General features: G+C 44.1%; 1 protein-coding gene across 9 annotated transcripts in view; it reads right to left on the bottom strand.

Annotated features, from left to right (window-relative positions):
- LOC137653713 (DNA-binding protein P3A2-like) overlaps positions 1-27,764 on the bottom strand; it is a 76,397-nt gene that overhangs the window by 31,225 nt on the left and 17,408 nt on the right. For all 9 annotated transcript variants that reach the window (XR_011046536.1, XM_068387307.1, XM_068387306.1 and 6 more), the window contains exons 6-8: positions 14,229-14,345; positions 10,018-10,213; positions 1,197-1,309 (exon numbers count right to left, since the gene is read on the bottom strand). Coding sequence is in view for 8 of the 9 variants with exons in the window: in XM_068387307.1 (XP_068243408.1) it covers positions 1,197-1,309; positions 10,018-10,213; positions 14,229-14,345 (426 nt within the window). In the remaining variant the exon portion in view is untranslated. The remainder of the gene's footprint in view (positions 1-1,196; positions 1,310-10,017; positions 10,214-14,228; positions 14,346-27,764) is intronic.

The raw sequence follows: 27,764 nt of genomic DNA, 5'->3' as shown, positions 1-27,764 counted from the left end.
AGGAGATGAAGGGGTGATTGTTTTCCTATATAATATAAGGAATTCCTCAAACAGGAAAAGATACCAGATGAGTAACAAGTACTTGTTTAGTCATTCGTAATAAAATATAACCCAATTTCCAATACAGTACTTACTATGAAGCAGCTCTTTGGCCATTCATTCTCCAGTCAAACTATTATGAATATACACTTACGCTCTGTTGTCGTGTCTAATTAATACGGCTGTTGCCGAGCTATAGCCGAAAACGTAATAGCTGAACTGAAAAACATATGGTAATTCTTATTGATTGACCGACCTCAAATTTTACTACAAATTTACCCATTTTTACCTCATTTTAATCAAAATACAGTTATCTTTTGTCTTGACAAAAGATAACTGTCAAATAAATAATAACATCAAAACATAATAGGCCATTTTATTTACCTCTTTGGGGATGAAGAGGGACTTGGGTGGTTTGAAGAGGTTCCGAGGCTGGCAATGAATCTGTCTTTCGGTAACGAGTTGGTAATATTTTTTGTCATACATTTTAAACAATATGGCTTTTCTATACAAATTACAAGGTATATTAAAGCATTATTTTTATTTAGTACAGGTTATGTAAAAGCTTTATTTTTTGTGTTCCCTCTGGGTTTTCAAGGTTTTCACATGTAGGCTAGGTTCATTTATCAGCAATGAACAGCCTAACTTTCGGTAATGAGTTGGCAATATTTTCAGTCGTATATTTCAAACAGTATAGATTTTCTTTACAAAGATTTATTTTTGTGTAGTACAGGTATATAAAAGCCTCTCTCTCTTTCTAACTTTCTCTCTGCCTTTCCATACCTCGCTCTCTCTTACAAACAAAATATTAGTTTACGAATGAAATTAACAAGACAATATCGTTAGGAGTGATGAGCTGTTCCTTGCTTCAGGTGGTACAAGCAACTGAGACTAAAACATGGCATTCTATTACACCAGCTGATATTGACCAACCAGAGTGTGCTATACCAGTCATTTAGGGCACGATAAAGATATTTGAGCAGGTTTAAAATATGCTCGATAGTAAAAAAACGCTATACAGCTATGCACTATAACCAAGGGTTAAGTATATCACCATTAAAAAGTACAGACATGAAACTGTCCACTTTCAAGATTAGGATATGGCTTACAAAGTCACATCATTAGTTACGATAATACAGGCAAAAATAAAACCATACCTTTTGCTTTTGGTCCTCAGATCTTGCATCCATTCTTACATTTGCCCACGGTACATCTTTCGGCCACCAAGGCGGTCTTGTCGTTTCTTTACCCCACCCTGGTTTACCTCTCCCTGTGAAAGAACAGAAATAACAAGCTTACAATCTAATGTATAAAAAATAAAAGTATCATCTCATAAAAAGTTAAAGAATAAACTACTCGGGAATAGTAAAAATAATCTTCTAACATTTATAAAACCAACAAACTTATTCTGTGACGAGCTGTCAATCATCCTCAAACTTTCCATTCCATTTAAAAACACATGCGTTGGTCTAATTCTAAGAGAAAAGGAACCAGACTCAGCAGTGTTATTCAACTACTGTACTTTTATAACAATCTTCAGCCATTACACCTGGATGGGAGCAATGCACTTACTGGTAATAGAGGCAATTAACTTAATCTATAATACACCATGAACTATATTTTAAATAATCCTTCCATTCATCACATGTGGCACTTTTCCTAGATATATTGAATTGTTTACATTCATATAACATCACCCAAAGGAGATTTATGACACTACTACTCTGTGAAAACTTACAGTCGAGTATCGAAGTTAAGGTTGACAAGGCAAAGAAAACTATTGCTCAATTTCACTTAAAAGTTAAATTTGCAAGCACAGCCCTGCTCGATATATTCTGAACCATGGATGGCTCCACAAATTACAAACCTTTTTTACAGGTTACATCATCTTATACAATATTGGAATAGTATTCTAAACTTTACTAAATACATCAAATCTAGTTATCTATAGTTTCCAATGTTTACCATACTTGTGACAATATGTGGTAGATTTTTTGGAGTTTACCTAATTGTCTTTCTTCCACTCTTGAATCATTACCAATAGGAGAGGAATATTGCTTGTATTCTATAAATTACTGATTACTATTATATCATCTAGCTTGAAAGGTACATTTATTGTCTCTGTGTCAATGGTTTCCCCGATATTTCTTTTACCTCTATACAATAGATTGAGATGATATTTTCTTATCTTGGGCCAATGTTATAAACTGACCCATTTTAAATACAGGTCAGCTTATAACATTCATGTACTGTACAGTCTTTCTTAATGCATACAGCTTCTCTGTCATTCATAAATGTTGTCCGACCCATAAAACTATTTTCATTTATAACTTTTTGGGATAAATTCTTGAGAAAATGTCATTCGCACATTCAAGGATCTTTTGTTTATTCAATTCATCACCTCCTTACCTATTCACTTTCCAAACAATTATCAAATTTCAATTTTAAGCAATTCTTATCTCACAATAGTCATTACAGCAGTATTCATAATACAGTATGATCAATTCCATGTCTCAACAAAACCCCAACATCAAAATCTCTCCACAGAAATTAGATTAGGAGTAAACAGTAGTAATGTGCATAAGCTCTACAATAATTTTATATACACCAACTAATGACATTAGTTCTTGTGTCTGGCAAGCCATTCAGTTTCCTGCAGTCCCAAACATTACAGTTTTAATTTTCAACTTTTTAATTCTTATAATCTCCTGGGAAACTTGTCCTTACCTTAGTAATTCATTGCCTGCATTTTTCAATCACAGTAAAATCAAAATTATCTTCTAAAGAGATAATAGCAGATGATTCAGAAGTAACAGAACAAAAAACAGTTTCCGTACAGAGGACACTTTCTTTTCATCAACATTGTTTAGCTAAAGCCATTAGTTTTAATGGCTGCAATGACATACTGGGACTCTTTAATGGGCTCAAATGTTATATTTGTTAATGTGATAAAGCAAACAAAGGTTGTATTCAAAACTTTGAAATATCACAAATTTCAAGTAATTTGTATTTTTCCTAACAGTACTTACCTCGAACTACTTCTTAGGAGTATCTGGGATCTCCTCCCAACCGACCAGTGTTCCGAGTAGTTTACCCTAGTCCCGTTTTCTATGAGGGGTAACCTCAGGCGGAGTGATACGCACCCTGAGGCTAACCCCGGGTCAGAGAGCATGCTCGCTCAGGTCTCGACCTCCAGTAAGTTCTTGATAGCTTAGGTATCTATGAAGTCCAGCAAGGCACTCGGGTAGGATGGGCGGGCCACTACCCAAAAGTAGTTCGAGGTAAGTACTGTTTGGAAAAATACAAATTACTTAAAATTTGTGATTTGTTCCAACACGGAGTACTTACCTCGCACTACTTTCTTAGGAGACTTATACCTTAGGATGTGGGAGTGTCCTTCAGGACCTAGAGACCGTGACGAGTATAGAAGAGGAACCTAGGTAGGAGAATAGGTTCTGCTGACCACAAGGAAAACACGAGAAAATAGGGAACACTACGCAAAAAACCATCTTAGTGTCCAAGTAACTCACTTCTGCAAGAATCCTAGGAGACGTGTCCTTCCAATGATAGTGTATCCCATAGCAGTTTCAGGGGGCTACTTGAGTCATTTCTGGTAAGGGAATAGGGGAAGGAAGAACAAGGGGGCTCAGGAAGGAACCTGTGTCTCTTGGACTTACTACCCGCAGTTACCACTGGGGCTACACCTTTAAACCGTTTGGAGCACGGAAATGACGGGACCGAGCGAGAACCCGTCCAGGGACTTTCTCGAGTAGTCCTTCAAGTAGTGAGCCGTAAAGGTCGACTGGCTAGACCAAGTAGCTGCCCTCAGGATTTGGCCCACTGCCATGTTTTCTCAAACGCCTATGAAGTACTTAGACCCCTAATGTCGTGGGGTCTGGGCTTTCCTGGAAGGGGGACCCCTGCACTACTGTAGGCCCTGACGATCACCTGCCATAGCCAGAAGGAGATAGTGTTCTTGGAGACTGGCTTCTTCACAGTCCCGAGGAAAACGAACAGACTCTTGATCTCGGTCGAAGCCTATCTGTCCTCTCTAAATACTTCCATACTGCCCTGACAGGGCACAGCAGCAAGGCCCTCGGGTTGTCCGAACGAGGGATAGCTGGCACTGAGAACCCTTCAACTTTGGGGTCCCAAACAGCTGGATTCTGAGTCTTGGCTATGAAGGAGGGTAAGAATCTGAAGGTAGCTTCTCGCCAGCCCTTCGAGTGTGAGATCTCGTACGACAGGCCATGAATCTCCACTACTCATTTGCTGATGCCAGATCTAACAGAAAGACTGCCTTGAGGGTGAGCTCATTGTCTGGAATGTCTTCGAGAGGCTCGAAGGGAGGTTCCGAAAGCATCTTCAGTACCCTAACCACATCCCCCTGGGGCACTCTAGCGGCTTGGGGGGAACACGACTGCTCGAAGCTCTTGATGAGCATCGAGATATGTCTGGAGGCACCTAGGTAAATGCCCTTCAGGAGGAAGATTTGGCCCAGCGCTTCCCGGACTCCTTTAATGGCTGGGATGGACGTGCCCACTTCGTCCCTGAGATAGACCAGGAAGTCTGCTATCTCGTGAATGGAGGCCCCTAATCGCCTGATGTTCTTCGAGGAGCACCCCTTAGAAAAGGTAGCCCACTTCGCCTGGTACACCGCGACTGACGAACGCCTCAGGTACCCTGACATCCTCGACGCCGACCTCGACGAATATCCTTCCTTTCTCAGGAGACGCTCGATAACCTCCACGTGTGAAGGCGGAGGGACCGAGGGTTTTCGTGGAACCTTTGGAAGTGAGGCTACCGGAGGTGATCTGGTCTGTCTGGAAGTGGCCAAGGTGGAAGGCGTGCCAGTTCCTTTAGATCCGCGAACCACTCACTCTCCAGCCACCAGGGCGCTACCAGAGTCATCCACAGGTCCTCACGTCTGAGCATCCCGAAGGGTTGGAAGGCGTAAACGTCGAGCTTGTCCCAAGGGTGTTGGAAGGCGTCCTCGAACGCTGCTGCTGGATCTGGCACAAGAGAACAAAACACGGGAGCTGTGCGTTTAGTCTCGTGGTAAAGAGGTCTATCACCGGTGAACCCTACTTCAGGAAGAGGGTTTTAGCCACTTCTGGATGTAGGGACCACTCGGGACCTACCACTTGACCCATCCTGCTGAAGCCATCGTCCAGAACGTTCCTCTTCCCCGGATTGAACCTGGCTGAAAAAATTGATTTGTTCGACTTCGGCCCATTCTAGGAACTCCATCGTGAGACTGCATCGTTCCTTCGACTTCAGTCCTCCTTGCTTTTTCACATAGGCCACCACCGTAGCGTTGCCGCACATCGGAGCCACGGTGTTTCACCGGGATAGATGGACGAACTCTAGGCATGCCCTTTGTACGGCTATCATCTCCAGCACGTTTATGTGCAGGTTCGTCTCCTCGATTTCCCATTTTCCTTTTGCCGTTTTGTCGAGAAGATGGGCACCCCAGCCCTCCTTGGATGCGTCCGTGAACAGGAGCATCTCCAGAGGGTCAGTTGCTAAGGGCATTCCCTTGAGGGTGTTCGTTCTGACGTGCCACCACTCCAGGACTTCCTTCGTCTCCGGGGAAACCGGGACAATCATATGCGGGGAGTCCTATCAGTCTTTGCCAGTCCTTGGCTCTCCTGGGCTGGCCCAACAGGAAGGGCAGGAGTATATCAGTTCTAGGTTGTCCAGTCTCTCCGCGGAGGGGAAGGCCCTCGCCAACGGGGAATCTAGGACCATCCCTAGGTAGGTCATCCTGGTGGAGGGTATCAGCTGGGACTTCTCCAGGTTGATGATGATACTCAAGACGTTGCAGAACTGCAGGAGCTTCGCTCCTTGCTCCCTCAGTACTTCCTCTGAAGCTGAAAACAACAACCAGTCATCTAGGTACCAAATCAGGCGGACACCCTGTTCGTGTGCCCAGGCTGAAACTGTTGCGAAGACCCTCGTGAAGCCCTGAGGGGCTGTCGACAGTCCGAAGCAGAGGGTTTTGAGTTGCAACGTTTGGGTACTCCATTTTACCCTTAGGTACTTCCTGCTGGAGGGATGGACAGGGACCTGGAATTAGGCGTCTTTGAGGTCTATGGACATCATGAAGTCCTCCTCCTTCAAGGCCGCTCGGACCGACTTCGGAGTGTCAATCTTGAAGTCGGTCTTGCACATAAATTTGTTGAGGGCTGAGAGGTGTATGACCGGTCTCCAGCCCCCTGTCGCCTTCTCCACCAGGAAGAGCCTGCTGTAGAACCCTGGACACGGGTTCTTGACTGGTTCTACTGCCCCTTTCGCCAGCATTGCCGAGCCTTCTTCCTGCAATGCTGCTACTCTCAAGGGGTCCTTGGGTGCCAACCAATCCGCCTGTTGATCTGGGATCAGAGGTGGGGGTCCGCTAGGAAGGACAACCTGTACCCCTCCTTTAGTACTGCTACGGTCCACGGATCCGCTCCGTGGTCCCGCCATGCTTGCCAAGAACGCTTGAGGTATCCTCCCCCACCTGAGGCGTCGGCAGAAGTAGGGGGCCTCCCCTCCTACCTCCTTCGAGAGGCGCGGCCTGAACGCCCTCTCCTGGAGCCCGAGTAGGACGGTCTGAAGGCTAACTGTGGAGTTGAAGCTCCTCTACAGGGGGGCAAGGCAAGGTAAAGATTATGTGTGCCAACCTCTACATCCAACAGGCGGACGGAGCCGAAGAGACACTGGGCAGTCACTGGAGAGGCAAGAGCCCTGTTCGACCCGCTAGGGGGAAAGCCACTTTGCCTTCGTCATGGATGGAGCCGTCGGTACGGGGGTAGCCGTCATGGGTCTACCCCTCCCGGGGAAATCCGTGGGGTGTAAGAACCATATCATGTCAGCGGCTGCCTCCAATCCTTGGATGGGGCTGGCCGGGACGGAGGTAGCCGTCATGGGTGTGTCAGCGGCCGCCTCCGATGCTTGGATGGGCCTGGCCGGGACGATGGAGCAGCTGGCTCCATCACGGATGGAGCCACTGGGACGGAGGTAGTCGTCATGGGTCTACCCCCTCCCGGGGAATCCGTGGGGTGTGAGTACCCTGGTATACCAGCGGTTGACCACGAAGCCTGAATGGAGCTGTCGTGGTACCGGGTATGGATGCCATGCTGCCGGGTCGAGCCAGCGGGTGCCTCTGCTGGACGGATGGAGCTCCTGCGGAGATCCATGGAGCTGCGGGCTTCCCGTGCTGGCTGGTTGGTTCCTTCGTTCAGGGCGGGCCATCGAAGAAACGAAGGCCGGGACAAGGCTGCCAGTCCGAAGGGGCGACTCTCTGCTGGGCGGGAGAAGTCGGAACCTTCGCGGGCTTATGCCTGTCGACCGAGACCTGGTGCGATGACTTCCGTCGATGATCAGGTCTGCTGGAGGGGACGTACCGCGAGGATGGCGAAGGAGCTCTAGGGAGCCAGCCAGTGAGGGCCTCTGCTGCACGGGGGTATCTACCAACCTGCTGAGGCCCGAGAGCCAGTCCTCACCCGTCGCAGGCTTCGGTTCGTCTAGCCTGTGGTGGCGTCTGATGAGAGCTAGTACTTTTCTGTACGCGGAGCCTCGTCCGCTGAGCCTTCCGTGCTATCTCCTTGGCCTTCCGTCGGATGCTCTTCTGCCTGAGAAGGAGCACCTACGACGGGGGGCCCCGCTTGGGGTGAAGGCCTCCTTTGTCATGGTACGACTTCGGCGGTTCTGGATGGAGGACGGGCATCGCCGCTGTGACGGAGGCCTCCGTCCTAGACTTGTCTCTCCCCACGGAGGACCAAGCTGCTGCGGGCTTCCTCGTGGTTGCTGGTTGTCTTTCACGTTCTGGCCGGCCTGTCTTATTCTTGGAGGCTGGGACATGGCTGCCAGACCGAAGGGGCTACTCTCCACTGGGCGGAAGGAGTTGGAACCTTCGCGGACTTATGCCGGTCTGCCGGAGCCTGAAGTGAGGATTCCCTCCGACATTCGGACCTGCTGTAGGGGACGTACTTCGGAGCGAGAGAACGAGCCCTTGGGAGCCAGCCAGAGGTACCCGGAACTGCTGAAGCTCCCAGGAGGTGGCTGCGTGGGATGGCGACGCGCACCCATTCCTCCCTCTAGCGTGCCTCCTGGTGTGGCGAGATCTGGAACAGGAACGGGACCTCCTTCTGCGGGACCTCTCTCGCCTCCTCTACTGGTCTCTCGGAGCTCCATCCTCCGAGGAGAAAGAGAATGACTCGAAAGAGGAGCCCGAAGATTTGTAGGGCCGCACCGAAGGTTCCGAGTCGTCCCGCATCGCTGGTGGTTCCTAGTGTCGGTCCGTAGGTGACGAAGGCTCCAGGAAGACGGGAGGGAGCGTTGCTGAAGGCGCTGGGGGAGAGCGAGGTAACTTCTTGCTGGGGAACCACGCCTCAAACTCTTCCTCCAGTCTCATGGGCGCCCTTTAGTACGTCCTCTGCGGCGCCCATGCGAGGGGATCCGATGATGGCGAGTCCTCCTTCTCGGCGTCTCCCCCGGCTGCAGACGTACCTGAAATACAGGCCCATGAAGCGGGGGAAGAGGCTGCAGCAGCCTTTCCCCACGTAGGATCGTCGGAAGAGACGGGCCCTGCTGGCACCAGGACTCCGTCCTCCGAACACACTCCCGTCTTTCCCTCAGGCTCCCCACTTGCCTGGACCAACAAAACATCCCCAATAGCAGAAATCTCAAGACTCCTGGGGAAGAGCAATGGGCCTCTTCCCCGCAACTGACTTACCTCGTCCCCTACTCTGGGTAGGGGAAGGTGGCTGAGAAGCTCTACCCGACGAGGCATCGGGAGAAATAAGCGGCGAGGAGAGGAGAGGCTTCCTGTGACCTCTTGGACGCCTTCTTCTTCTTGGTGCCGTAGCACACCCACTGCACCTCGTTCCAGGACACGCACTCCGGACACGTGGCTGTAGGAGAACATAAGCTGCCCCTACACGACAAACACAGAGGGAAAGGGTAGGAAAGGGTATAGATTGAACACAATGGGACCACGTAGGGACCGCATGAGACACAAAGGGTCGCACTGGGTAAGGAGAGAGCGTCGAGATGTTATCGCGACGCGACCAGAGAACTTACTGGAGGTCGAGATCTGAGCGAGCATGCTCTCTGACCCGGGGTTAGCCTCAGGGCGCGTATCACTCCGCCTGAGGTTACCCCTCATAGAAAATGGGACTAGGGTAAACTACTCAAAACTCTGGTCGGTTGGGAGGAGATCCCAGATACTCCTAAGAAAGTAGTTCGAGGTAAGTACTCCGTGTTGGAACAAACCATGCTTTATATAATAAACTCAATATTTTCAGATATAATGACATAATGCAAATCTGATCTCTTGAGATTGTGATCTCCACAAAAAGATATAAAAAAACACAATAATCAAACACTTTGTTGCTTAGTTGCATAAGAAAGATGTGTAGTGAAGTGATGGTTTGCTTACAACTTCTAAAAAAGTAAGAGCAGTTCAAAAAAAATTACCATTACACCAATTTTAAATGAGAAAGAAAATATCTTCCTATTTTTCCCAGTTCTTTTAATTACATTACTGTAATAAAAGGAAAAAACATGCAATGTATACCTAATACTTGAACAGATATTGTATTGTATTTATGGTTAAAAAATAATTTTCAAATCTGTTATAATTTTTTCATATCCATTTACAAAATGTGAAAAAATTTAAATAACATTAACCATTTCAATAACTCTTCTCCAACATTAATAACAGGTCCGAACACAAAAGCTGACCCACCTTACTTCATAACATCGTTATGCAACATTAATCTTATGGTTTTACTATTCTAAATACTAAGAGCCCAAAAACAGAGAAAAATATTTGCACGCAATCTCGTATACAACAAGAAGCCAAAACCAAGTACATTTTAACACATTTTCAACCACACCAGGAATCTCAAAGGGTTAAAAAAAAAACATGCTACTGCCAAGCAGGAGGATATGAATTATCTATCACAAACAAACATCTGATTATCAACATACCTGTAGAATATTTTAACATTAAAGGTATGAAAGCTCTTAACTGAGCCTGTGTCATTTTTTCAACAGGAGTGGGGATACCGTCTATGACCAGAGGTGGCAATTCATGGAGAGACGGATCATCTTGAGGAGGGGGAGGTGCTTGTTGGGCCAATGCATTTTCGAGCTCTGTCATTAACATCTGCCTAAGTGTCTTCATCTGCAATAAAAAAATTTTTTTTATTACAATAGTAAACCAAATACTCTTTTCAGACAATACTGCATAATTACTAAAGATAGCTTTCCGTTCTTCTTTTTTTATTTTATAGTAACTTCACTTGCCTCCCATTATTAATTCAACAAACACTCGGACACCTTTTTTTTTTTCTTTTTTTTTTAACAAGAAGGCCAACTGTTAAGGTTTCCTAATAATCAATGGATATTTGTATTTGTCTTAAGTCATATGATTTTCTAATGGGGAAACATAACACTCCTTAACTCTTGGCTACTTTTAAGGAGGTTGCACATGACACCTAGTATATTTTACGAAGTTCACATACTTCTTGCTATATAAGTCATATTCTTAGTATAACCTTAATTCAAAGTAAACTTTCTATATTTAAAAAACTACCAAGTAATAAGAGTTGAGGATTAATGGTGTCCATTAAGGTTTAGTATCAAGTCTTTTACTGTGCATCATAGTAATGAAAAAAATAACATAGTTATGGAGCAAAGAAGTACATAGTAAATACTATTTGCAGATGAAAGGTGACATTGGGAAAATAAAGCAACATTCTTGCACCAGCTCTAGCATTGGTCTTTCAAACTAAAAGTAGAACCCTTAGTTGCCAATTAATTTTGTTATGATTATTGCTGTCTTGAGATCTTTTACAGAAATATATAAAAGTCATACCTTAAAAGGCAGCATAAATATACTTTATCTGATGGTATAATGCATCAACCTTCTGCAATAAGATGTCCAAGGGGAATATAAATTCTTACAACTCTGTGAATGCTATTGAAAAATTATAACCCAACCCAGCTTAGCTGAGGCAAACATGCATTAAGAAAATGAAGTTAGAAACTCAGCAGTCAGAATCTCCTGAAGTTCTCACTATTGCCCTTGTTGCTTGTAATATCAACTTGCTGTTGAGCTCTCTTATTATTTTCTGCAAGAGTAAGAAGAAACTGATCAGCCCACCCGGTGGAGATCCCTCGGATACAAAGCAGAAATCCTATCAGATATCATTTAGTGTTGCGTCTCTTTCTCCTGACAATATTTTCTTTAAGCAAATTATCAAGAGGAATATAACAAGAGCACACCCTAGACAAGCCACCACTCATTTGGCCTTAGAGATTTTCTCCTATTTATAAGTCCTGTCTGCTAACAGCATGCAAGTTGCCCAAAATACCAAACTCCAAACAGTTTGCCATAACAAGAAGTTCTCTTAAAATACACTGCAGTTTGCCATAACAAGAATTTCTCTTAAAATACACTGCAGTTTGCCATACCAAGAAGTTCTCTTAAAATACACTGCAGTTTGTCATAACAAGAATTTCTCTTAAAATACACTAAGTCAAATTGACTTTCAAAGATACAGAAAATAAATAAGTACCGAAAGAAAGGTGTAACATCTTTGACGAATCCTCAATTCCCTTGAAACGGTATTTTGTATAACCTACACAACATGGCCACTGGGATTACTGAATCCCTTAATAAGATCCCTAGCTAAAACTATTGCAAAATTATGGGGTATGAAGTTGAATCCTAATAAAACTCAAAGTATGACTGTAGGAAGGTCGAGGACAGTGGCTCTTTAACATCCAGATCTATGAATTGATAATGTTTCTTTAACTCTATAAGGCTCTTTTAAAATGTTAGGTATGATTATTGCCTGTGAAATTACTTTTGAGAAACCAATTCAACCTGTTTCCTCTCCAATTGCACAAAAGATCGGTTTATTTGGTGATTAATCTATTCTGAATAAGTTTTAATTCTTTCACTTTGTTTATCAAGTACTGTTCTCCTGTCTGGTCTTGACTGCTGAATCTCATCTTAATTTGTTAGACAAAAACATGCAGTCTCCTAAATTTCTTATTCCTGATCACTATTAATTTCTGGCACTATCAGTCAGTTAGTTAGTTCTTTATGCATGTTGCATAAGATTTTTCTAAATTGACCATCCTTTCGCATTCACATCATTCCCAGATAGTACCATCCTGCTCGTAATACTCGGTATACAGTTAATTCTAATACTGTAGTCACGCCTTCTCCATCATAAGGCTAAAAACTTCACAGTATTCTAGAAGTTTTATTCCAGCTATGACCAAATTGTGGAATGAACTTCCTAATCAGGCAGTTCAATCGGTGAAACTTCAGAAGTTCAAAATTGCAGCAAATGTTTTTGTGTTGAACAGACGGACATAAGTCTCTCTTTATAGTTTATATTTGAAAGATCTATTTTAATCTTGTTACTGTTCTTAAAATATTTCATATTAGTTGTTCCATGCTTGTTTGATGTTTATTTATTTCTTTATATCCTTTCCTCACAGGGCTATTTTTCTCTGCTGGAGCCCCTGGGCTTATAGCAACCTTCTTTTCCAACTAGGGTTGTACCTCAACTAGCAATAAGTCACTAAAAATAACTAAAAACATACCCAAAGACCTGGAAGATTAAATAACAGCATAATTTCATCTGGAAAAATTATTTTTAACTTCTTTGTTAATTTCCCTCCAACAGGACTACAAAAACCCTTAACTGGCAATGATGAAAAAATATCTAAACCAGTCTATTTACTATCCATTCTTAATAAAAGGTAAATACAAATAAAAAAAATGAAGATGAAATTATAAAAAAAAATGAAGAATTTCATGATTAAATAAGGACAATCATTGTGTAAGATTATAAAGTCTGGGGATCCCAGATCCACTAGGAACTCTCTGAGTTGAGGGTGCATGAGCAGAGCCACAGTTAAACACAAACCTCGAAACTATGCTATGATATAATAGGTCAACCGTCTGAGAATTGAAATTCTTGGCTTAGCAATCTATCAACTATTCTTTCCTACAAACTGTAAGTACTGTAATGTATCTGTGGCAAAATACTTGAAATTGTATACGTATAATTAAAGAAACTCGTATGTGAGCACTGTACCACTCATTATAATAGTAAAATAACAAAAGATCATTAAAATGAGACATAAGTCTTATCCCATAATGGTAGAAATTGAAAATCAAAGCAGAAAAAAATAAACTCTATTTGGAATCCTCAACCACTAATCCCACCTACATTCACAGAAGTAGCCTGAAGGGCAAGAGGAACAGCAGAAGGGGAAGCCTTGGAATCCGACACCAAAATAAAAAAAAATTCTCCCTATTCCTTTATTATGCTTCTATATCTTTCATACCAAATTCAACTAACTTCAGATAAGAGAGTATATCTTCTGATAATGCACTACACTCAGTACATTGAACAAGTAAGGAACATGCATCAAAGGGGGATCCAATTTTGCCGATATCCTATTCACTTTATAGTACCATTAAATCTCGTAATGGAAGACATATCTTCTATCCTAACAATCAACTGAACAGTAAAAAAGAAATTACTCTGTAGCCGACACTGAAAATAGACAGTTGAAAACAGCAGAGCTGACCGAAGCTAGGCAGTTGGAAAGAATGATAAATTAAGATAAAGATGAATGGGTGGAAGGTATTGTTTACACAAGCGCTCTATACACAACCACGTCTTTCCAGTAGTAACAAAAGGGTTTAACATGTCTTTTTTAAATTTTATTCTTATATCACTTTTATTTCTATTACTACCAATCTTTTCATCTTATTATTATTATTATTATTATTATTATTATTATTTGCTAAACTACAACCCTCGTTTGAAAAGCAAGATGCTATAAGCCCAGGGGCCCCAACAGGGAAAATAGCCCAGTAAGGAAAGGAAACAAGGAAATATTAAATATTTTAAAAATAGTAACAACATTAAAATAAATATATCCTATATAAACTATTAATACTTTAACAAAACAAGAGGAAGATAAATTGGATAAAAACGTGTGCCCGAGTGTACCCTCAAGCAAGAGATATAGAGTAAATAGCATATGAATTTAGGTAAGTACTGAAATAATCAATTTTGGTTTAAAAATCAAATTATTGATCTAACCCATGAAACAAACTTTTAACATATAGACATTACAGTTGAAATCACATGAAATGTACTTACAACATCTTCTAGAGGTTTTGCACCAAAACACTTAAAATTATTTCCGGACTTGCTGGGGGTTGCAACGACAACTACAGCTTGCTGACCAACTCTCGTTGCATATTCGTCAATTGTTGCCTGCAAAAAAATCATAATCATAAGGCATAGAAAAAAAACAGATTATAATTTACTAAAAGAACCCCTTTATTAAATATGAGCAAATTTAATACACTTGTCCAACTAACAACCTTCATTCTAATGCTTTCATGTGTTACTTACATATCAAGGTAGTTTTTAGGGCCGTATTACTAGTATAAAATCCTCTCATTTACATCTTTGTAAGTTTTCTTTAAGCATACCAATTCCTTTTCAAACTATAATGATTATCAATAAATCATTGTACGGTACTGTAAATTCAAAATGATTTTTCACAATCAGTTAAGGAGTTATGTACCTATTTACCATATGGCATATATAAAAGATAGTTGTATTTTAAATCAAATGGGGATTATAAAAGTCCTCATTCTAAATATTTCCTCAACTCATTGCTGATTGGTTACATATTGATCATGTTATTAAACAAAACTGATATTAGTATTTTAAAAGAAAATTATACCCCTAATAAAAGCCATTAGAAAATAAATGGAAACCAATTTACATATAATTTTATATAAAAAAAAAAAATTTCAAAACTTTTAATTTGCTTGTTCTGCAAGTGCAAGGAGGGAATAATAGTTTCAAACCAACAATTCAAAGTGAAATAAACAATGATGAGAATCTTGGTATGGGAAAGAGAGTGTCGAAGGTTATGCCAGATAGTTCTGCCTTAGACACTAAGAGAATGTTTCTTGGCCAAATTTTTTGGTACAAATTTGGAAGATGAAGACAGATTAAAAAATATCAAAAATTTTAAGTAATTTTTATTTTTCCTAACATACTTACCGAGAACTACTTTCTTAGGAGTTACCTGTAATCTCCTCTCTACCGACCAGTTTTGTGTAGGGTACCCTCAATCCCGTTTTCTATGGAGGCCTACCCCGGCATTAAAGAATGTGCCCCGAGGGTAGGCTTAGCGCTAGGTCGATGTCCGCTTGGGTCGAAATCGTCAGTAAGTTCTATTGAAGTAGCACAATACTTGCAAGGGAAGAGAGGCACTCGGGGAAGGAAGGGAGGGCCATTACCCGAAAGTAGTTCTCGGTAAGTATGTTAGGAAAAATAAAAATTACTTAAAATTTTTGATTTGTTCCAACACGAATACTTACCTCGAACTACTTTCTTAGGAGACTTACACTTTACGAGGCGGGAGTGCTATTCTGACCTACAGACCCAGTAAGCGGAGGCCAATAAGCCTAGGTATAACGGTACATACTAGAAAACGGACGAGAGGGTAACTACACAAAGAGCTCACGTTAGTGTCTAAGTACTCACCCTTTTAAAAACTTGTTCTGATGTTGCATCCAGTAACGTAGTCGTGAAGAACGTGTTATCCAATGGTACAAGTAGGTAATCTCCGATGAGGAAAGGGAGCAACTGGGTAGGATGAAAGGAAACGCACCTGTGTCTCCCGGTTGCTATCCGCGATTGAGCCTGGGGCTTTTACCGTTAAACCACTTGGAGGGCGGAGATGACTGTTCCAATGGAGAACCCGTCTAAGGACTTCCTCGAGTAGTCCTTGAGGTAATGGGCAGTAAAGGTCGACTGGTTCGACCAAGTACCTGCCCGAAGGATCTGACCCACTGCCATATTTTTCTCAAAGGCTAAGGACGTGCTCAGGCCTCTGATGTCATGAGGTCTGGGGGCGCCTGGCACGGCCAGGCCTTCTTTGTAGGCCCTGGCAATAACTTGTCTCAACCAGAAGGAAATGGTGTTCTTGGATACTTGCCTCTTAGTAACACCCGTGGAGACGAAGAGGCTCTTGATGCCTGGCCGGAGATGAGCCGTTCTTTCAAGGTATTTTCTAATGGTCCGGACAGGGCATAATTTCAAATCCTCAGAATTACCCGTCTTAGGGATGGCTGGTATGGAGAAACCTTCGAACTTAGGATCCCAGACCGCTGGGTTCTGGGTCTTCGCCACAAAAGAAGGAACGAACTTGAAGGATACTTCTTTCCACCCCTTCGAATGAGAGACGTCACATGACAGCCCATGGATCTCACCTACTCTCTTAGCGGACGCCAAGGCCAGCAAGAACACTGCCTTGAGAGTGGGATCCCTGTCCACGATATCTTTCAAAGGTTCAAAGGGGGGGCCACTCAACATCTTCAGGACCTTAGCTAAGTCCCACTGGGGCACCCTACTCGCTTGTGGGGGGCAGGACTGCTCAAAGCTCTTGACAAGCATCGCTATGTGCCTAGAGGACCCCAGGTCGATGCCCTTCAGGAAGAAGACTTTGCCTAAGGCGGCTCATACCCCTTTTATGGCTGGGATTGACATTCCCATTTTGTCTCTGAGAAATACCAGAAAATCCGCTATGTCCGGGACAGAGGCATTGAGGGGCTTTATGTGCCTCGCAGCGCACCACTTCGTGAAGGAGGCCCACTTAGCTTGGTGGACCGCAGCTGAAGACTTTCTCAGGTATAGCGACATTCTCTTAGCAGTGGCTGAAGAATATCCTTCCTTCTTCAGGAGTCGCTCGATAGTCTCCAGGTGTGAAGACGTAGGGACTGTGGGTTGTCGTGGAGCCTGAGAAAATGAGGTTGATGTAGAAGGTCTGACCTGTCAGGTAGAGGCCACGGAGGTTGACTCGCCAGGTCTTTTAGGTCTGCGAACCACTCTCTCCCCGGCCACCAGGCCGCTACCAAAGTCATCTTTAAGTTTCGGGCTGTCCTTACTCTGTTGAGCACCTGCCTTATCAACGTGAAGGGGGGAAAAGCGTACACGTCTAGGTTGTCCCACCTGTGCTGAAAGGCGTCCTCCAAGGCTGCCTTCGGATCTGGTACAGGAGAACAATATACGGGGAGTTGGGCGTTCAGTTTGGTTGCAAAGAGGTCCATCACCGGGGAACCCCAACGTTGGATGATGAGCTTGGCTACTTCTGGGAGGAGGGACCACTCTGTCCCTACTATTTGGCCCACTCTGCTGAGACCGTCGGCCAGCACGTTTTTCTTCCCGGGAAATAACCTTGCTAACAACACCACTTGGTTCTCTTCTGCCCAATCTAGAATCTTTATGGCGAGATTGCACAACTCCTTCGACTTCAAGCCTCCTTGCTTCTTTATGTATGCTACTACCGTGGCGTTGTCGCACATCAACGCCATGGTGTTTCCCCTTAGAAGATCTGCGAAGTGTAGGCAAGCCTTCTGGACTGCCTTCAACACTAGAACATTGATGTGGAGTTCCTTTTCCCCGTCCATCCAGGTTCCTCGCGCTGTCTCATCGAGGAGATGGGCTCCCCATCCTTGGTTGGAGGCGTCTGTGAACAGTAGTAACTCGGGGGGGTCGTTCGCGAAGGGCATCCCCTTGAGTGAGTTCGACCGATAATGCCACCATTCCAGGGAGGGCCTCGTGTTTGGTAGAACTGGGATTAGTACTTGTTGCGAGTCCAGTTGGCACCAGAGGTTCTTCAGGTTCCATTGCACGGCTCTGAGTCTTATTCTCCCCTGGGGAACTAGTTTCTCCAACGACACCAGGTGCCCTATCAGTCTTTGCCAGTCCTTTGCTCTCCTGGGGCGCCCCGATAGGAACGGGCGAATGATTTCCATGAGGTTGTTTATTCTGTCTTCTGAAGGGAAGGCTTTTCCCAGAATGGTATCTAGAGTCATTCCCAAGTAGGTCATTCTGGTGGATGGGGATAGGTTTGATTTTTCCGGGTTGATCACGATGCCCAGATCCTTGCAAAACTGGAGGAGTTTCATCCCTTGTTCCTCCAAGAGGTCCTTCGAGGAGGAAAGAAGCAACCAGTCGTCCAGGTATCGGATGAGGCGAATGCCTCGTTCTTGAGCACACACTGAGACGGTCGTGAAGACTCTCGTGAACACCTGGGGCGCTGTTGACAATCCGAAGCAAAGGGTCTTGAATTGCAGGATCTGGGAACCCCATTTCAGCCAGAGAAACTTTCGACTCGAGGGGTGGACCGGAATTTGGAAGTAGGCGTCCTTGAGGTCTATGGTCATCATGTAATCTTTCTCCCTCAAGGACAGCAGGACTGACTTCGGAGTGTCCATTTTGAAATCTGTCTTCTTTATGAACTTGTTGAGAGCCGACAGATCTATAACCGGCCTCCACCCCCCCGTCGCCTTTTCTACCAGGAACAGGCGACTGTAGAAACCCGGGCCTGGGTGAAGAATTTCTTCCATGGCGCCCTTCTCCAACATGGAGGACACTTCCTTTTGAAGGGCGGTCTTCTTCAACGGGTCCTTGGGGACCAGCCATTCCGCCCGGCTGGCCGGGATTAGAGGGGGTGGTTCTGCTAAGAACGGTAGCCTGTAGCCCTCCTTCAGTACGGACACTGTCCAAGGCTCCGCTCCGTGAGCCTTCCATGCTTGCCAATGTAGTCTGAGGCATCCCCCAACCCGAGGCTTGGGCGGGGATAGGGGGCCTCTCACTCTATCTCCTTCTGGAGGAGCGGCCTGAACGGCCTCTCCTAGAGGCAGAATAACCTGTCCTAAAGGAGGTTGAAGATGCTGGAGCCTCTCTCCTCGTCATGCTGGGGGAGGCCTGAGCCGTCGCGGCACTGTCTGAGACGGACCTCTTGTAGGGCGGTCTCCTTGTAGGCGTAGGCCTGGGGGTGCTCAAATCTTTCCTCTTCGAAACCTTCTCCATAATGGTGTCTAATTCTTTTAAGGGGAACAAGGAGTCACCCCACAAGGGCAGGCTCCTCATGGCCCGCGCTTCCCTGTCTGGGACCTTCCGGGACACCTTAGCCAGGATGGTGTCTCTCTTGCGGAGTACCCAATTCACTGTCAGGGCGAAAGACTGGTACGAACTTTAAGGTCTTACCCCCGGAGGTAATAAGTTTCCTCAGGAGGTTCTGCTGTTCCGGGTCCGTGGGGTCGAACGAGGCTTGCACTCCTACTAAGGTGGAAGCCCACCAGTCCAGCCAAGAGGAGACGTGCACCAGGTCCCTCGACATTTCTTCCATCATGGCGGCCTCCGATGGAGAAAAACAAACTGGGGCCGAAGAAGCTCTATCCTCCGAGACGCCATGACCCAGGATGTCAAGGGAAGGTTCTACTTTGCAGGGGCCTGGACGACGCCGTTCCGGTACATATACCTTGCCCTGAGTCTTGAGACCCTGGAGTAATTTTGGGGGCCTCGGCATTACTAGCCACCACTTTGTCTACATATTCTTGCCCTAGGACAAGATCTCGGGCTAGAGGGAGAGCTAGAGAGGTCTTAGGTTGGGTAGGGGCCTGCATTAGTCGTATAAGGCTGGACCTCCAGTAGTCCTCGTCAGTAGCTGCAGGTTCTTCAATTTTATGGTGCCTCCTGATAAGGCCAATCACCCTTCTATAGGCCGAGTCCTCCGTTGGGGAACCCTCCCTACCGTCAGCCGAGGTCTCGGCTTGAGACCGGGGAGCCGGGTCACCGGGCACACCCACCGGACGTCTCGTTCTTGATGCCAGGGGCGCCGCCCTACCGAGGTACTGGACTTCTTCGGCGGAGGCGTCCGCACCAGGGACAGGGGTTAGCGCAGGCGCCGTCGACCCAGCGAGGACTAGCGTCCGCTCAAGGTCTCTGGGGGACGAGGACGCGGTTCCCGTGGGCTGACCCGACAGCGGGAACCGTTCCTTCCGACCCGAAGGCCGCACCAGCTGGGCTGGTTCGGCCAGGCTGCCCGAAAGGAAGCGCGGTTCCCCCCGCTGGGAAGGGTGAACCGGAGGCTTCGTGGTCTTATGCCTGCCTGTAGAGTCCTTCTCGCGAACCTGCTTGCGAGGGTCAAAACCGTGCTTGAAGGAAGGTCTCCTTGGCGAGAACTCCTTGGACCAACGGTCCGGGGAACAACGTACCTCTGTCTCACGGGGTACGAAGACCCAATCGCCATCCGGTGACCTACTCCTTCTGTACTTCCGTCTTGGAGAGCGGGAGCGTTTCCTGCTGTATCTGGAGCGCGACCTTGAACGGGAACGCCTGCTCCTGGACCGCTCTCTCCGACGGCGATGTTTCCTCCTGGCGTCTTCCCCCGACGAGTAATACTCCTCTGAAGAGCCCGACGACACTGCACTTACCGTACGGCGGGCGGGAGCGGGGACCGCGGGGGACTTCGTGACTCGTTGAGTGCCAGAGGTAGAAGGTTGAAGGAATTCTTCGGAGACTTCCGTGAGAGGGGTTGGGAACGATGATTGACGCCCAACGCCAGGAAACCAGGGATCCAGGCCCTCTTCCATTCGCAAAGGGGACCTACCTGGTGTCTTCGGAAGTTTCCAACCGAAGGCATCACTCCCCGTAGAACCTAACTTACCCTGGTTGTCGCCGCCTGCCGAAGACCCTGAAACACAGGCCCACGAAGGGGGCGAAGACACAGACACAACGTTACTACCCCACAAGGAGTCATCAGAGGACACGTGACCCCCGAGCACAAGGGCCGAGTCTCCAGACGCACTGCTGGGCTCTTCACTAGCCCTAGAAGGACCGGCAACCCCCACTGCACATTCACTAGATTCTTGGGGAAGATCGCTCTGTTCTTTCCCCACGACAGACTTACCTCGGCCCCTACTCTGTGTAGGGGACGGTGAAACAGAGGCCCCGTCGGACCGTTCACTGGGTGATGGTAGCGGCGAAGTAACGCTAGTCTTCCTGGGTGAACGTTTCGACGATTTTCTCTTCTTAGTTCCGTAACGTACCCACTGGATATCACTCCAACCTACACACTCGGGGCACGTATCCGATGACGAACAAACCTTTCCCCTACAGGAAGAGCAAAGGGAGTGAGGGTCCACTTCAGGCTTGGAGAGGAACGCTCCACACGATTTACCGGCTCTAGGCCCAGGACAACGGCGGATTTGCTCCATAATGCACAAACGCAAGACACAGGCACGCAGGGAATCAAGGAATACACTGGGGAAGCACAAGGGTGGAAGGTGAACACACAGGAACACCCGGGAACAGTACACAGGAAACGCAAGTTACCACGCGGGAAACACGTGGGACACACACAACGCACACAAAGGATCGATAGAGAACGAGAGCGACGTGGCGACACGTCACGACCAGAGAACTTACTGACGATTTCGACCCAAGCGGACATCGACCTAGCGCTAAGCCTACCCTCGGGGCACATTCTTTAATGCCGGGGTAGGCCTCCATAGAAAACGGGATTGAGGGTACCCTACACAAAACTCTGGTCGGTAGAGAGGAGATTACAGGTAACTCCTAAGAAAGTAGTTCGAGGTAAGTATTCGTGTTGGAACAAATATAGATTATACCATATCTTGTCTGGCTTTGTCTAATCCACACACTGGGGAAAGTGGGAAAGTACCACCTGTGCAAAAATTGTATGAAGTTTCAAAAATTTTGATTTAGACACAGATAAACTCTGTAAGGATCGAGTGTATTTTCCCTAGGAAAAAATCTGGAGCGCTTAAAATACTCCTCTCTCACTTGAAAATCACTGTCGCTTCTGAATGTCTTACAAGCATGGATTCAACTAAATAAAACATTTCCTTTCTTTAAGGTAGCTATACCCGAGTAAAATTCAATGGAATATTCTTTTTTAAATATAATAACAGATGGGAGAGGTACAAGAGGAAGGCCAAGGTTTGGATGAATGAATGGAGAGAAGAAAGCCTTAGATGACAGGAGGATAGATGTGAGATTGGCAAAAGAGCGTACTAGAAATAAGAATGAATGACTAGCGATTGTGAAGCAGTTCCGGTAGGCCCTGCTGTTACCTTGGGCCACCTTGATGACTGCTGAGGTAGCCGCAGTAGAAGAGTCAGCATATGAAGCTTCATTTGTGGTGGAAAAAGGGGGACAGTGGACTGTGGTACCCTAGCACTACTAGCCAAACGTGGCCGAGTCCCTTGCAAGGCAGGGAGGAACGATGAGAGGAAAAATGCCTTCTTGTTCTTTCTTTTATATTGGCTAACTCCCAAAATTGGGTGAAGAGTCAAGGTACATAGATTGATAGATAGATAGATCATAAACTATCAAAGTTAATAGTGATAAAAACTGCAGTTTATTTTTTAAATAAAAGAAAAAATACAAATTACTTTAATATCTGTGTATGGGGGGATATATTTCACCAAACTTCCTCCACAAACATATTTACACATTTGCCATGTACTGAAAGACCAATAAATGAACCACGACAAAGAAAAGGATCACTGTAATTTGCTTTCTTATTTCCTTTCCTTGCTGGGCTATTTTCCTTGTTTAAAGATGACAAAAAGGACCCCTTTCCACCATGACCTCAACTAAACTCTCCTGAGATGTAGCCTAAGAGTCCAACACTTATCTGTTCCTTAGACCAGCTACTGTAGACTCTGTATCCAAAAGTAGTTACCGTGACCAACCATCAGTCGGTTGACAGTACTTCAAGCATAGAGAGACTGCTTTACTGGTGAATGTTTGTGGTAGTGAGGTTGGCCCAGCTCTAGACTTTGAAGTCCGAGATGACCTATTACCAACAAGCTCATTGGCATACACAGCAAGCTAGCGCTCTGGAATGGTACAGAGTGCTAGGATCTCCTATTCCAGAGGTACCTAAGTACCTCATGAAAGATAAGAGATCAAAGCAATACTCCACCATCCAGGTTAACAGCGAGGGAGGGCGACAAGCTCCTTGATTACTTGGCCAGTGCAGTGTTCATCCCTGTATGGATAAACAGCACAAGTGATCAGCCCCTCACGGAACGGGTTCTGTAGAGCTGTGCGGGCAGATGTATTGGGCCCACAGCCTGGACGAAAGGGTAACAGTCTCTTTTTCTCACCAGTTAATGACTAAACTCTAGCTCCTCATTGCTGATTGACCATACAGGTAAAAGTCGGTTTGTGAGCTCTATAAGCTAGACTCTGTAATAGTAAGAGATGTAGCAGGAATGATGCCCAAATCAGCCTTTCGTGTGGTTTAACCCCTTCACTACGAGGCAGCGGATCCATCCTCAAGCTATTTAAAAGTTTTATCACCATTAGATATACATTCTCCCTTACTCTTTAAAAACCAACATTTTACTACAGATTACAGAATAAATTTTTCAAAAGTTTGCTTCATTTTCTATTGTGTTGCACTCTAAACAACCAAAATATTTTTAGCATTCATTGTGAAGAAATTATAGAAATTTTTCTTAGAAATTTACTTTATATAATTTTCTCTAAATCATGATAAAACACTGATTTTATCAGTAAAAAAAAAAAATTATTCATTGAAGTGACTATGTTATTCTGTAATAATTCCACCATAAATAGGCGTCGTAAAAAAAAAAATTTATTCATTGAAGTGACTATGTTATTCTGTAATAATTCCACCATAAATAGGCGTCGAAACACAGAAAACTACTGTACTCATCAGTAATAATGAACTTTACGTTATACAGAAATGTAATGAATATATCCATTTGTTTCCTTTGGCATAAGAAGTATTCTATCATTCCATTTTGTGTACGACTGTCACTATGAACTGGATAATTCCTGTTTTGGGTATTTCACAGGCTTGGAAATAGGGAATGCGCAAGTAAGAACATTACAAATACTGCGTAGAATGTTAATAAATGTTAATAACCTTTACTAATGAAAACAATGAACAATACAGTACTAATATGAAATAAATAAGACATTAAAGGGCAATGGAGAATGCTTACAAAATATTTTGTCAAAATTCCTCTTACTTTCATAGTTACAGGGTAATTTGTAAAAGTAACTCAATCAACCATAAACATTGTTCCCTACAAGAAATGTAGTATTTCTTCTGTTATCACAAATTTTGATAATCATAACATTTTCATGTTAAAGAAATTGTGAACAATGGCATCTGTATAACTTCCATGAGTTGCAGACGATCGTAAACTATACCCTTCGCCCTTTAGTTCTACCACAAACCTGAGAGAGAGTACATGTCTGAGTTTGACCTCAGACATTCACTCATCAAGTTTGTTTTTCTTGCTTTTGGCAAAAACTTTATAATTTCAAAGAAGAATAGACAACACACACAAAGAGAGAGAGAGAGAGAGAGAGAGAGAGAGAGAGAGAGAGAGAGAGAGAGAGAGAGAGAGAGAGAGAGAGAGAGAGAGAGAGAGAGAGAGAGAGAGCCTTATTGCCTTATTTTATGTTTGGGTTCCCCCAGGTCCCTCAGTGTGAAGCACCTCGTATATCCACCAGAGAGTTGCTAATGCATCTTCCGGTGTATTTTGCATCTTCCTGTCTTGGATGGTCTGGGATGCATCTTAGGTATTAATCGAGCTTATTCTTAAACACATCTACGATCCCTCCTGATATGTTTCTTAGATGAGCTGGCAGCGCATTAAAGAGTCTCTGCATTATCGATGCTGGTGTGTAGTGGATTAATGTCCTATGCGCCTTACTTAGTTTTCCTGGTATATTTTTTGGCACTATTAATCTACCTCAGCTTGCTCTTTCTGATATCTTTAGCTCCATGATGTTTTCAGTAATTTCTTCTATTTGCTTCCATGCTTGTATCATCATGTAGCAATCTCTTCTCCTTTCTAGACTGTATAGTTTTAAAAATTGCAGTCTTTCCCAGAAGTCAAGGTCCTTAACTTCTATTCTAGCAGTATAGGACCTTTGTACACTCTATTTGTGCAATATCCTTTTGGTAGTGTGGGTACCATATCACATTGCAGTAAAAAAAAGAGAGAGAGAGAGAGAGAGAGAGAGAGAGAGAGAGAGAGAGAGAGAGAGAGAGAGAGAGAGAGAGAGAGAGAGAGAGAGAGAGAGAGAGCGTGTGTGCAGTTTTTGTGTGTGTGCGGTTTTTGTTTATCAATATCCATACAGGAACACGAAATTCATTATATTCAGGATTTATTGATAATGCCTTTGTAAAAATGCAAAGAAAAACTTTGAACGCCCGATGACATTCAATCAGTTTTACATTTGTTTTTCTTGTTTTTGCCAAGAATTTTATCATTGAGAGAGAGAGAGAGAGAGAGAGAGAGAGAGAGAGAGAGAGAGAGAGAGAGAGAGAGAGAGAGAGAGAGAGAGACCTTGTCTCACAGGAGCCAAGAAAAGCAAGATATTGAGCAAAAGGATATTCATTTATGATTAAATTATGATAAATAGCTTTGTTTTCTTTTATTAATAGCTAAAAAAGAATATAAAATTCATAATCATCATGATTAATATTGTCTTTGTAAAAATACAAAGAAAAACTTTGAATGACCGTATCTCAAAATTATACTTGTTGACCTTCAAATTAAAGTCTTCCTTATTTTTAAATTTGGTATATAACTAAGAAATACATTATAAAATGATAAAACTAAGCCCTTTTTTCCAATTTTTGTTTCATATTTTTTTCCCTAATTTTTTCCCCGATTTTTAGGGTTTATTGTTTTACCATAAAGAAAAAATTAATATCTGGCAAAAAAATTACTTCTAGAAAAAATATTCTTCATATTATTGGAGGTCTATATCAGGTCTATATAGGGTAGTAATGCCAGATCTTAGTAATAATTATAAAGGGATAAGATAGAATTTGAAAAAGACTAATTTTCAGGATAAATCACCCTGATGTCGCAAAACAAAGGTTAGAAGCAAAAATCCTATGCATTTTGGAGATGTCCAAAGTTACCTTATTGAGTGGTATGAATGTCCAAGTCTTGTCATTGAAAATCGGCATTAGCCGGCCGGCCCCCTTAAGATGATGATAATTTGTACATTTGACAGTTGAGAAAAAAGGAATAAAATAAGAAAAAACAAATCTTGTCTTTCAACAATTTGCATTACTGTACTGCACTGGTAAAACGTTTTAGCGACATTGTGGGTCGGACTGGAGTCAAAGGGCAAAGAACCGATGACGACTGAAGAGCATTACATGGTGATTTCTATGCGATTTGAACACATATCCAAACATAGAAATTCACTAAAATAGAACTTGCATGGCCCTGAATAAGGACTAGAATCACAAGTGTTACAGTTAGTGGTGGGGCGAAATGTGAAGATCACTACGTCTCTAAGCTGGGGGGTGTCAGGGGGGTTTGTGTAATGCCTTGGGTAGGGAATGTCGCCATTGGCAAGAGAGAGGGATGTAATTCTATATAATAACAAAAACAGACTAAAATAGCTCTTACAGAATCAGAAATAAAGGCTAGACTCCCAAAGACTTTGTTGGTTGGCTGAAGAAAGGAGGGACTAATAACAGGGAGAGATTTTTTGGTGAAATTTCCTGGGTGGGGACTGTGTAATATACGATCATGTCCTATACTCTTTTATAGGATATACTTTAATTTGTAGATGCCGTATCCGGATGTCATCGTCTTTATCACCAGGCATGTTTTGACGTCAAACAATGTCATCATAGCGAAGGGGTTAAAGGATGCTCATGAATTGCAAAGACAAGGAACAGTGAAAATATCCTAGAGAATGACCATATATACTTATGATAAGTGGCCAAGCACCCTCTCCACCCAAACTAGAACCAGGGAGGGACAGGTGATGGCTGTTGATGGCATCATGTAGACCCACTGGCTATCCAAAACTCCCAATTCTTAGCTCCCAAGGATGGTAAGGATGCAGACACTACAAGTTACTATCGAACATGAGTGGGTCTCAAAACCCCAGTCCAGCAGATTGCCAAGCAGATACATTTCCAATTGGCTGGATTTCAATCCAAGAATTGGATCTTTCACCTACAATTGATGGTACAGCAGTGGCCGTCACACCAGGCTCACAATTGCTAATCGGCCCGAAAGCTACCAGTCGATGAGCGAGCTTCTTATTGAAAAAAGAAGGCCCACTTTACATTGCAGCAGGTCAGTCCAGTTAAGATACATTCGCCTGCAACTGATGAAAGCCATGACTGTCACAATAGTATCACAATCATGAACCAGCAACTAAGTTGCCAACCAAAACGAGAGTTCTTTATTGGAACAAAGTGGTGCAACAAGTAATTCTATAAAGCAATAAGGATGGGAGAGGTGGAACCTTCCACTGGCTTAAGGTGCTGAAGAAAACTGCTTACCAGCACCAGGTACAACAGCAGTAACTTTAAAACCAGTTCACATCCTGCTTGACTGACCCTGTAGGTACCAGTTAGTGGGTGAATACTCCCACTCCCTACTAAAGAAAGAGAACTAATCAGTAAGATCCTAGGAATTGAGAGAAAAGCCTTCCCACCTGTCGAGCTTCATCTTCCTCTCAAGGAACAACCCTCCAAGAAAAGAAAGGGAATAAAAGGTTAACAGATGATTCCACTTCTCTAGCAAGAACACCAAAAAAAAAAAAAAAAAAAAAAAAAAAAAAAAAAAAAAAAAAAAAAAAAAAAAAAAAAAAAACTCATCATACAAATGGAACGTAAGAAAAGAGCCAACAGTCAAGAGAGAAGAAGAACAGTGCGCCCCCCCCACCCCAAGTTGCAACCAAAAACAAGTGACAATTCTGTGTCAGGCAGGTGGGTTAAGGGTGCCCCTCATGCCACCCGTCATCGCTGACTACCACCTTAATGATTTG

Source organism: Palaemon carinicauda, chromosome 14 (genome assembly GCF_036898095.1).
Source record: "Palaemon carinicauda isolate YSFRI2023 chromosome 14, ASM3689809v2, whole genome shotgun sequence".
Lineage (NCBI taxonomy): Eukaryota > Metazoa > Arthropoda > Malacostraca > Decapoda > Palaemonidae > Palaemon > Palaemon carinicauda.
Note: the sequence above shows the minus strand (reverse complement) of the source record. Positions and strands in the feature narration are given on the sequence as shown.